The sequence below is a fragment of the Amblyraja radiata genome, chromosome 4 (assembly GCF_010909765.2).
Source record: "Amblyraja radiata isolate CabotCenter1 chromosome 4, sAmbRad1.1.pri, whole genome shotgun sequence".
Taxonomy (NCBI): Eukaryota; Metazoa; Chordata; class Chondrichthyes; order Rajiformes; family Rajidae; genus Amblyraja; species Amblyraja radiata.
In genome coordinates this window covers 47,425,126-47,437,545 of record NC_045959.1, presented here as the reverse complement: position 1 = coordinate 47,437,545, position 12,420 = coordinate 47,425,126, and the positions used below count along the sequence as shown (strand labels likewise).

The 12,420-nt window shown below is 48.2% G+C and overlaps 1 protein-coding gene across 8 annotated transcripts in view; it reads right to left on the bottom strand.

The window, feature by feature from the left end:
* ncoa2 (nuclear receptor coactivator 2) overlaps positions 1–12,420 on the bottom strand; it is a 296,823-nt gene that overhangs the window by 50,300 nt on the left and 234,103 nt on the right. For all 8 annotated transcript variants that reach the window (XM_033019338.1, XM_033019334.1, XM_033019337.1 and 5 more), the window contains 2 exons: positions 8,569–8,670; positions 8,328–8,468 (listed from right to left, as the gene is read on the bottom strand). In XM_033019338.1, coding sequence (XP_032875229.1) covers positions 8,328–8,468; positions 8,569–8,670 — 243 coding nt within the window. The remainder of the gene's footprint in view (positions 1–8,327; positions 8,469–8,568; positions 8,671–12,420) is intronic.

Here is a 12,420-nt window from a genome sequence, read left to right as displayed (position 1 = left end):
GTAATAAAGAAATTTAAACATAAAAACATCCCCCCACAATGGTTCCCATTATGAGGGAAGGCACAATGTCCAGTCCCCATCCCCAGTTCACCCATATTCGGGCCTATTGAGGCCTCCACAGTTGCCTCCACGGAGGCCCGATGTTCCAGGCCGTTCTCGCCAGGCGATGGTGCTCCGGCGTCGGGAGAATCCTCACAGCGGTATGTGACACCTGGAACGGCCGCTTCCGTACTGGAGGCCGCGGCTTCTGAAGCCAACAAGGCCGCGCCGGATGGAGCTCCACAACTGGTGATCTCGCTGAGAGATCCCAGGCTCCCGATGAAAAGTCAGCGCCGCCACCCGCAGCTGACCGCTCCTCAGACCCGCAGCTCTGCGATGTTTTTATCGACGGTCTCAGCTCACTGGAGTTCCAGCGCAGCGACCCGGGTAGGGCATCGCCCGCTCCGCGATAGCGCTCCAGCGCTGTGCCGCTGCCGAAGCCGAGGTTCTGGGTGGTCCCCGACAGGAAACGCCAGTCCAGGCCCGCTGGTAGGCCGCGAGGACGGGTCGATGGTGCAGCCCAGAGAAAAGCTGCCTCTCCGACCAGGTAGGGACCCTAGAAAAGCAGTTTCCCCCTTCCCCCCCCCCCCCCCCCCCCCCTTCCCCCCACATAAAAAAGGCTAGAACTCCAGAACAAAAAACTAAACTAACTAATAATTTTTTTTAAAAGAGAGAAAAAATGGACAGCTGCAGGCTGGGCAGCCATACCATACAGGACGGCGCCCCCAAAATTCTGGTTGGATTATTCAGCGTATGATCAACCTCAGTGAGACCAAGTGCAGGCTTGGCGATTGCTTCACACAACACTCAGTTCACAATAACCAACCTGATCTCCCGGTGGCTCAGCACTTCAACTCCCTCTCCCATTCCGATCCGACCTTTCTGTCCTGGGCCTCCTCCATGGCCAGAGTGAGGCCCACCGCAAATTGGAGGAACAGCACCTCATATTTCGTTTGGGTAGTTTACACCCCAGCGGTATGAACATTGGCTTCTCCAATTTCAGGTAGTCCTTGCTTTCTCCCCCCTTCCCCTCCCATTCCCAGCTCTGCCACAGCCTACTGTCTCCGCCTCTTCCTTTCTTTTTCCCGACTACCCGCCCCCTCCCAACATCAGTCTGAAGAAGGGTCTCGACCCGAAACGTCGCCTATTCCTTCGCTCCATAGATGCTGGCTCACCCGCTGATTTTCTCTAGCTTTGTCTACCAACGGCATCCCACCACTGGCCACATCTTCCCATCTCCTCCCCTGTCGGCTTTCCGCAGAGATCGCTCCCTCCGTAACTCCCTGATCAATTCGTCCCTTCCCACCCAAACCACCCGTCCTGTCACTTTCCCTTGCAACCGCAGGAAATGCTACACTTGTCGCTTTATCTCCTCCCTTGACTCCATTCAAGGACCCAAGCCTTCTTTCCAGGGGCGGCAGAGGTTCACCTGCACCTCCTCCAACCTCATCTATTGCATCCGCTGCTCTAGGTGTCAGCTGCTCTACATCGGTGAGACCAAGCATAGGCTTGGCGATCGCTTTGCCCAACACCTCCGCTCAGTTCGCAATAACCAACCTGACTCCCGGTGGCTCAGCACTTCAACTCCCCCTCCCATTCCGAATCTGACCTTTCTGTCCTGGGCCTCCTCCATGGCCAGAGTGAGGCCCACCGTAAATTGGATGAGCAGCACTTAGAAACATAGAAAATAGGTGCAGGAGGAGGCCATTCGGCCCTTCGAGCCAGCACCGCCATTCATTGTGATCATGGCTGATCTTCCCCTATCAATAACCCGTGCCTGCCTTCTCCCCATATCCCTTGACTCCACTAGCCCCTAGAGCTCTATCTAAATCTCTCTTAAGTCTATCCAGTGACTTGGCCTCCACTGCCCTCTGTGGCATGGAATTCCATAAATTCACAACTCTCTGGGTGAAAACGTTTTTTTCTCACCTCAGTCTTAAATGACCACCCCTTTATTCTAAGTGTGGATCCTGGTTCTGGACTTGCCCAACATTGGGAACATTTTTCCTGCATCTAGCTTGTCCTTTTATATGTTTCTATAAGATCTCTCCTCATCCTTCTAAACTCCAGTGAATACAAGCCTAGTCATTTCAATCTTTCCTCATATGACAGTCCCGCCATCCCAGGGATCAATCTCGTGAACCTACGCTGCACAGCCTCAATCACAAGGATGTCCTTCCTCAAATTAGGAGACCAAAACTGTACACAATACTCCAGGTGTGGTCTCACCAGATGTGGCAAAACTTCATATTTTGCTGGGCAGTTTACACCCCAGCGGTATGAAAATTGACATCTCCAATTTCAGGTAGTTCCTGCTTTCTCCTCCGCTTCCCAGCTCTCCCTCAGCCTACTGTCTTTACGCCTCTTCCTTTCTTCTTCCCACCCCCCTGCACCCTCACATCAGTCTGAAGAAGGGTCTCGACCCGAAACATCACCTATTTCCTTCGCTCCATAGTTGCTGCCTCACCCGCTGAGTTTCTCCAGCATTTTTGTCCACCCATTCACACAAGTTCTGTTATCCCATTTTCCTCACCCACTCCCTACACATTAGGGGCAATTTTACAGAGACAAGTTAACCTACAAGCCAATGCGTCTTTGGGATGTGGGAGGAAACCTAAATGCTTGCAGGGAGAATGTGCAAATTCAACACAGACAGTGCTCGAGGACAGGATCGAACACAGATCCCTGGCGTGTGAGGCAGCAAGTCCACCAGCTGTGCCATTATATTTTATTTTCCAACACACAAAAAATTATACGTTGATAACTTTGGTTACTAAAAAAAAAAAAGAAACTATCCATTTTCAGTCTTAAATCTCTAAGTGACGCTATGTCCCCCTTTACAGCTACTGTATGTTTTAATTATGTTCAAGACTATGGGGCAGTACATTAGCCATAAAGTTGCTGCCTAACATTGCCAGTGACCCGGAATTGATCCTGAATATGGGTGCTGGGAGTTTGCTCCTTTTCCCTTTGATCGCATGGGTTTTCTCCAGGTGCTCTTGTTTCCTTCCACATTCCAAAGGAGTGCAGGAACCTTTTTCGGACCCAACCCAAAACGTAATATTTTCCTTTTGTCCAGAGATTCTGTCTGACCTGTTGAGTTACTCCTGCTTTTTGTGTCTATCTTCAGTTTAAACCAGCATCTGCAGTTCCTTCCTACACGCACGATACTATACGATAGAACTTTATTAATCCCAGGAGGGAAATTGTATGTGTGTGTGCATAGTTTTATATTCATATATAAATATACACTATTTTGTTTTCTCGTTTATAACATTGTTTACAGAGTACTATGTTTACATATTCTGTTGTGCTGCTGCAAGTAAGGATTTCATTGGGACGCGAGAGAATAAAACACTCTTGACTCTTGACCTACGTCTTTGCTCCCTCACCGCTGGATACTCGCTGCACCCGCTCTGCTGGACAACCTCTCTTCGCCTTCTCTGCTGGTCACCTCTCTGCACCCTCACTGCTGGACAACCTCTCTGCTGCTTCCTGCAGTTGCTCGGGCTCCTCATCATGCTCAAATACTCAACTCTGCAACTGACTGGTCTCTTCAACAACTACATCCCATCCTGCATCCCAGTCATTAAACAGCTGAGACTTCTACGTCGACCACGTTACATCCACAGAGGCTCTCGACGCAAGCTTGTTTACTTCAACCACGGACATTCCATTCCATCCATCTGCTCACTACCACGCTCTGCCCCCCCTCAACCGCGTCACCCCCCATACCAGCTGACCGCACGCACTGTCAACCGGGACAACCTCAGATCTCTCCAGCCTGCCCCCATCCCTCCACCCTCTCACAATGCCAACTTTGCCCTCCTCAACACCAGGTCGCTCAACAACAAAGCCCTTGCCCTCCATGAACTAATCCTTGACTACACTCTGGACTTCCTTCTGCTCACTGAAACTTGGCAACAACCCAATGTCTTCTTCTCCCTCAATCAAGCATCCCCACCTGGATTTAATTACATCTCCAAACCCCGCCCCTCCCGCCATGGAGGTGGCCTCGCTGTTATTTTCAACCAGAACTTTCCGATCACTGAACTCACCCTCCCCCCAGTAGCATCATTTGAATTCCTCGCCTTCAAAGCCCTTTCTCCATGACAGTCATCCTCATTTACCGGCCACCTAAACCAAACCCCTCCTTCCTATCTGACTTCACTGAACTCCTCACACTTGCCTCATCTCTCTCCCCACGTCTGCTGCTACTTGGTGACTTAAATATTCATATGGACTCCCCCACCTGCAAGCTCGCATCTGAATTCACCTTTTTACTTGACAACTTCTCTCTCACTCAGCACGTCACCTTTCCCACCCATGAGAAAAGTCACATCCTTGACCTGGTCTGCTCCACAAATCAACCGGTACTCGACCTCCATCCATGCCTCTTCCCCCTCTCTGATCATAAGCTTATACGGTTCACCATCCCTTCTCCGACACCTCGCCCCGGCTTCCTCCGAGAAATCACCTTCCGTAATCTAAAATCCATCGATCCCCACCATCTCTCTGACCTGCTCTCCACCACTCTCCCCCTGGACTCAACCCACATCTCACCTGATGATCTCACAAACCATCTCAACTCCACCTTGTTTACCTCCCTTAACACTCTGGCCCCCCTCAAAACAAGAACCGTAACTTTTAACACATCTTCACCTTGGTATACACCTGCACTTCGTAAGCTGAAACAGACAGGTCGCCGACTTGAACGACTCACAGATAAATCATCTCTCACAGTCCACTATGAAGCTTACAAACTCCACCTCACTGCCTACAAAGATGCCCTCATTGCTGCAAAATCTGCCTACCTCTCCTCCATTATCACCGACCCCTGCCTTAACCACAGAACCCTCTTCTCCACAGTGGGCAACCTCCTCAAGCTTCGAGCCAACGCTCTCCCTACCTCTACTCCGGATCTCTGCAACTCATTCCTCCACTTTTTCGCTGACAAAATCAGCACCATCTATCAATCTTTATCCCCTGTTCCCGACTCCCCAGCATCTACTCCACCACCTACCAAGGCCCCTCCTTTAAACATCTCCACTGACCTCCTTACCCCTCCTCCACACTGCTTCCTCTCCCAGTTTGACCTGATCACCCCTACTGAAATCTCCAAAATCATTAGCTCTTCCAAACCCACTACCTGCTCCCTCGACCCTCTCCCCACTCCCCTGCTGAAGTCCTGCCTCCCCGTTCTCTGCCCTACCTCATTAATCTCTTCATTAATCTACCTCATTGTCCCAAGGAATTGTCCCCTCTGCTTTCAAAACTGCTGCTGTCACACCAATCTTAAAGAAACCTGGTCTTGATCCCTCCTCTCTCATTAACTACCGCCCAATCTCAAACCTCCCCTTTCTTTCAAAAACCCTGGAGCGTATCGTTGCGTCACAACTTCATTCCCACCTCCTCGCGTATAACCTATTCGAACCCCTCCAATCTGGATTTCGCCCCCTCCATAGCACAGAAACTGCTCTCCTCAAAGTCCTCAACGACCTCTGCTGACACTGGTTCCCTCAACATCCTCATCCTCCTCGACCTGAGTGCGGCCTTCGATACCGTGAACCATAACATCCTGCTTACCAGACTTAAAGACCTTGGCATTGAAGGTTCTGCACTCAGCTGGCTCCGTTCCTACCTTTCCAACCGATCCCACTTCATCTCTCTCCATAACCACACCTCTGCTACAGCCACTGTCACTCAAGGCGTTCCCCAAGGCTCTGTTCTCGGTCCCCTCCTCTTCATCATCTACATCCTCCCCCTTGGTCATATACTCCGTCACTTCAAACTGGACTTCCATTGCTATGCTGATGACACCCAGATCTATCTCAGCACCAAGTCCCCCCACCACCCCCCTCTCTCCCATATCAACTCCTGCCTGTCAGCCATCAAATCTTGGATGCAACTCAACTTCCTTAAATTAAACAGTAACAAAACAGAATTTCTCCTCATTGGCTCCAAATCAACACTTACCAAAATTAACAACCCCACTCTCACTATTGACGGCACCACTGTCTCCCCATCTCCTCAGTCCCGCAACCTGAAAGACTCATCCATGCCTTCATCTCCTCCCGACTGGACTACTGTAACTCTCTTCTCTTTGGCATCAATTCCAGCAACATCAACCGACTCCAACTTGTCCAGAATGCAGCCGCCCGACTCATTACCCACACCAAATCCCAGCACCACATCACCCCAGTCCTCAAAGAACTTCACTGGCTTCTCATTTCCCACTGGATCATCTACAAAGCGCTTGAAAAGCGCTATACAAATAAAATGTATTATTATTTATTATTACGTCGCTAATGTGTGGGATAGAACTAGTGTACGGGTGATCGGTTGTCGGCGTGGACTCGGTGGGCCGAAGGGCCTGTTTCCACGCTGTATCTTTAAATTAAACTAAATACACTAAAACCAGAGGAGACCTAAAGAAGGGTCTTTACACAAAACGTCACCCAATTTCTTCTATCCAGAGATGCTGGCTGCTCCATGGAGTTCCCCCGCACAATTAAAGCATGGAATAGTCTTCACCCTACTATAGGTATCCAACCAGAAGCAATTAAATTTAAGGTAGCTCTTTTTTTCCCCCAAGAACCCTTTTTTTTGTTTAAGTCCAAGTCAAGAGTCAAGAGAGTTTTATTGTCATGTGTCCCAGATAGGACAATGAAATTCTTGCTTGCTGCAGCACAACAGAATATGTAAACAATACAGAACAGGAGATAAAAGTTCAGTGTGTCTATAAACCATAGACCATATATATATACACAATAAATAAACAGATACAATGCAATAGGCTGTTATTTTTCAGAGTTTGGTGTTTGGTGGTGGTGGGTCCACTCCTGTTTCAATTCCATTTCGAATATTTTTGGAGGACCAGGAAACCAAGAAGCAAGAGTTACTCCAGGGAGTTACTCCAGCTCCAGCAAGTGATTCTGTGTTGGTTTTCAGCGGTCGCGGCGAGGCGGCGACCGGATAGAAATGGCGGCCAGATCTCCCACCATGCAAAGGGAGGGGGAAAGTGGCCGACGTCGACCAGTTGCAGTGGCAGTGTGTATGTGCAGGGCGGCACATGCGCACAACCATGCTAATGATGTGCTGGCCAAAGATCCTCGCTATAGGATCTTTGGTGCTGGCCGTGGTTGTGCGCATGTGTAAGGCGGCCTGCCGTGCCAGTGGAAGAGGAGCGGGCAGAGACCAGAGACCCGGACACGGGTGCCGGGCGGAGACGGATAGTGACCGAGAGAGAGAGAGAGAGAGAGAGAAAGATAGAGAGGGGGCCCGCACAGAATTAAACGATAGATGTCCCGGGTGCTTGCCAAGCTGGGCAAAATGGCATGTCTTTTACGTTGCCCGGCAGGACTGTAGGTTGCCATTTGCAGCCGGGCAACCGCTAATTTCGAGCCCTGTTCAAACAAATGCCTCAAACACATTGGCCGGCAGTTCATTCCACAGCAAGACAATGATTACAAACGTACTGCTAAAGCAACAAAGGAGTTTTCAAAGCCAAAAAATTGTAAATTCTTGAGTGGCCAAGTCAATCACCCGATGCTGAAGAAAAAACTGAAGGGGACTAGCCCCCAAAACAAGTATAAGCTAACGATGGCTGCAATACAGGCCTGGCAGCTCATCACCAGAGAAGACACTCAGCAACTGGTGATGTCCATGAATGGCAGACTTCAAGCAATCATTGCATGCAAAGGATATGCAACAGTATACTAAACATGACTACTTTCATTTACATGACATTGCTGTGTCCCAAACATTATGGTGTCCTGAAATGGGGGGGGACTATGTGTAAACACAGCTGTAATTTCTACATGGTGAAACCAAAATGTATAAAAATGGCCTTTATTAAAATCTGACAATGTGCACTTTAACCACATGTGATTTTTTCTATTACAAAACTCAAATTGTGGAGTACGAGGCAAATAAATAAAGAGTCTTTGTCCCAAACATTATGGAGGGCACTGTATGAGCTGACGGTCACGCTTCTTATTGTACCGTTCTATGTTCCGCTCTATCTCAGTCACTAAAAAAACAATAACCGTTCATTACTCTTTTTCTACAAATGCTTGGCTTTTCTACGAATACTTGACTTTTCCTTCTATGACTTAAAAAAATATATATTGGTTCCACCTGTAAGTTAGTAAACACATTGTTTTCATATAGCAATGGATTTATTGTACATTTCTATCATTTATTCTGAAGTTTTAATTTTAGTTGTACTTGTACAATGTCCAGTATATCTTGCTTATATCATTTTAGTGCATTCCATAAATTCTCACCTTCATGATGATGCCTCTTAGCAAATGGAATCTCTTTGTCATTTTGCAGGTGAAATCTTTGAATACACCTTCGCACTAAGTCTTCCCAGCCTGGTTTCATTGAAGCACGTAATGCATTTATATCCAGAGATTTTAATTTGCCTAATTTTGTTTAAAGAGGAGAGGAAAAAAGAAACAAATCTTATATGTCAAATATCCAAGATGAGAAGATTCCAAATTTAAAACTGTCATATTGTTTTACCTGTTAAATCATGTTTGGTGGTAAAACTTTCAGTATTAGCAAATTGAGATCTCTCCTTCACGGGAACTCTCCTTGCCACACAGATTAAACAGGATTGCAAATCTGAGAAAAGAAAGAAACTATTTTCAGTAAAAAATAAAAATGTAATGTAACGTCAGAAGTTTACAATTAAATATAACGCAGAAAAACTTAATTACACGTGCAGCAATCACTCCTACACTGTAGACATTACCCAAACTGTGTCGTAAAAAAACTGAAGTAATCATGAATTGTGGCGTGTTAGAAATTTTATTCAACTTGATCCCTTGGGCAACATCCTATCCTCCAAAGCAGATGCTGTACATGATGCAAAGAACTGATATTTTGGCACTGAGACATGTCTGGAATCAACATCTAAATGATCATAATTATCTCTCAAAGTTCTCAGATATCTGTATTAACAATCATAATTCTGCCACCTTCGTGAATTTATTTTAACAAAATGTGGGGAGAAGTTGCTGGTGAACCAATAAGCACGTGTTTGGAAGAAATGCATTGAAAATAATTGGCCTCCTATTTCTGGGGCCATTTGGGAATAAAGAAATTGGAAAGAAAACTGAACACTTCATATACCATACAAGTTCCAGCTCTGACAGGTCGACAAATTTATTAGACAGACTTGCATTTATTTAAGAAATTCTTGGCTCAATGCAAGGGAGGCAAGCACTGAGGTATGAAAATTCTCATATCAGGGACCCCAGTTTGGGTATAAACACAACCAGATGCAAGTCAAAATTATTTATTTTTTGCTTGAATATAGTTCAGCCATAATTTTAGAAGAGCACACAAAATGCTGGAGTAACTCGAGCGTGACAGGGAGTATTTCTGGAGAGAAGGAATGGGTAATGTTTCGGGTCGAGACCCTTCTTCAGAAACATCAGCCATTCCTTCTCTACAGAGATGCTGCTGTCCCACTGAGTTACTCCAGCATTCTGTTTACCTTCGCTTTAAACCAGTATCTGCAGTTCTTTCCTACACACTTTAGAAGAGTAACTTAGCAGCACCTATTGGCAATCCTTTAATTTCCGATACTGTACTATCCACTCCGTGGCATGTCAGTTGGAATCACATTGTGGAAAATTCAGGAGAAAAGCTACCAAAACAGCCCACGGTAAATCTTCCTATAACTCAATGGCCTTGGATGGATTTGAACCTAGTGCAGGCATGTGAAAGATCAATGCTAAATCCATTTATCTTGCATTTATCAAAGGGACTCGCATAACATCCATAGTACACTGACAACTCCACTGATCTTCTCTACAGCCTTGCATTTCGATGTAGTTGTCCTTATCCAGCAGGATGGTCCCTAAGCCAATCCTTTCCATAATTTAACAGCAAATACCATAACCCAAGTCAAAAGGCTGCGAACTTGAACAATCTGAGCATTCTGCTGGCCTGGCTGTCTATTATCTGATCTGACTGGTCAACTTCCTGCTGCATCATTTACTTCTTTTTGTAGACGCAACTATCTTTTATTCAAAGTGCATAGAATGATTTTCCTATCTACCACAAAATCATCTGCTCTCATCGATCAACCGCACGCTCCACTTTCATCATCTCTGATTCAGAATGGGAACAAGTTGGAGCTTTATGTCAACATCAAATACATAAGTTTTTGCAAAGTTTTTCTAACCCTTCCATAGTGGCAGCGGATGAGGATGGAGATAGAAATCACCACTTGGTCACATCAAGGGACTACATTACAGATGCATACAAATTATGCCAAATTTTACCAATAGCATCATTCCAAAGATTGTTGATATGATGAACTGATATTTACTATCACCCAACACCAAACACAAACTTGTTCAAAAGGGAACTGCAGATGCTGGAATATCGAAGGTACACAAAATTGCTGGAGGAACTCAGCGGGTGCAGCAGCATCTATGGAGCGAAGGAAATAGGCGACGTTTCGGGCCGAAACCCTTCTTCAGACTGATAGGGGGTGGGGAAAGAGAGAAGGACAAAGGGAGGAGGAGGAGGAGCCCGAGGGCGGGCGGATGGGAGGAGACAGCTAGAGGGTGAAGGAAGGGGAGGGGGGGAGGGGACAGCACGGGCTAGCCAAATTGGGAGAATTCAATGTTGATGCCAAGGGGACGCAAGGACCCCAGACGGAATATGAGGTGCTGTTCCTCCAATTTCCGCTGGTGCTCACTCTGGCAATGGAGGAGACCCAGGACAGAGAGGTCGGATTGGGAATGGGAGGGGGAGTTGAAGTGCTGAGCCACCGGGAGGTCAGGTAGGTTATTGCGGACTGAGCGGAGGTGTTCGGCGAAACGGTCGCCCAACCTACGCTTGGTCTCACCGATGTAAATCAGCTGACATCTAGAGCAGCGGATGCAGTAGATGAGGTTGGAGGAGATACAGGTGAACCTTTGTCGCACCTGGAACGACTGCTTGGGACCTTGAATGGAGTCGAGGGGGGAGGTGAAGGGACAGGTGTTGCATTTCTTGCCCTCCGGTTCTTCCTCGACCAGAGGAGCAACCTATACCCAGCCACTGACACTCTCCTCCGCTTAGCGGAGTTGGTCCTCACCCTCAATAACTTCACATTTGACTCCTCCCATTTCCTCCAAACACAAGGCGTAGCTATGGGCACACGCATGGGCCCCAGCTACGCCTGCCTCTTTGTCGGGTACGTTGAACAATCCTTGTTCAATACGTACCAGGGCCCCATCCCCGACCTCTACCTCCGCTACATTGATGACTGCTTTGGTGCCACCTCCTGCACCCACACACAACTGACTGACTTCATCCACTTCACCACCAACTTCCATCCGGCACTCCAATACACCTGGACCATTTCAGACACTTCCCTACCATTCCTTGACCTCACCATCTCCATCGCAGGGGACAGACTCCTGACCGACATACATTATAAACCCACTGACTCACATGGCTATCTGGACTACACGTCTTCCCACCCTGCCCCCTGTAAAGACTCCATCCCCTACTCCCAATTCCTCCGCCTATGCCGCATCTGTTCCCAGGATGAGACATTTCATACTAGGGCATCGGAAATGTCCTCGTTCTTCAGGGAACGGGGATTCCCCTCCGCCACCATAGATGAGGCTCACACCAGGGTCTCATCCATACCCCGTAACACTGCTCTCTCTCCCCATCCCCGCACACGCAACAAGGGCAGAGTCCCTCTGGTCCTCACCTTTCACCCCACCAGCCGGCAAATACAACACATAATCCTCCGCCATTTCCGCCACCTCCAACGTGACCCCACCACTCGCCACATCTTCCCATCTCCCCCCATGTCTGCCTTCCGCAAAGACCGCTCCCTCCGCAACTCCCTCGTCAATTCTTCACTTCCCTCCCGCACCACCCCCTCCCCGGGCACTTTCCGTTGCAACCGCAAGAAATGCAACACCTGTCCCTTCACCTCCCCCCTCGACTCCATTCAAGGTCCCAAGCAGTCGTTCCAGGTGCGACAAAGGTTCACCTGTATCTCCTCCAACCTCATCTACTGCATCCGCTGCTCTAGATGTCAGCTGATTTACATCGGTGAGACCAAGCGTAGGTTGGGCGACCGTTTCGCCGAACACCTCCGCTCAGTCCGCAATAACCTACCTGACCTCCCGGTGGCTCAGCACTTCAACTCCCCCTCCCATTCCCAATCCGACCTCTCTGTCCTGGGTCTCCTCCATTGCCAGAGTGAGCACCAGCGGAAATTGGAGGAACAGCACCTCATATTCCGTCTGGGGTCCTTGCGTCCCCTTGGCATCAACATTGAATTCTCCCAATTTGGCTAGCCCGTGCTGTCCCCTCCCCCCCTCCCCTTCCTTCACCCTCTAGCTGTCTCCT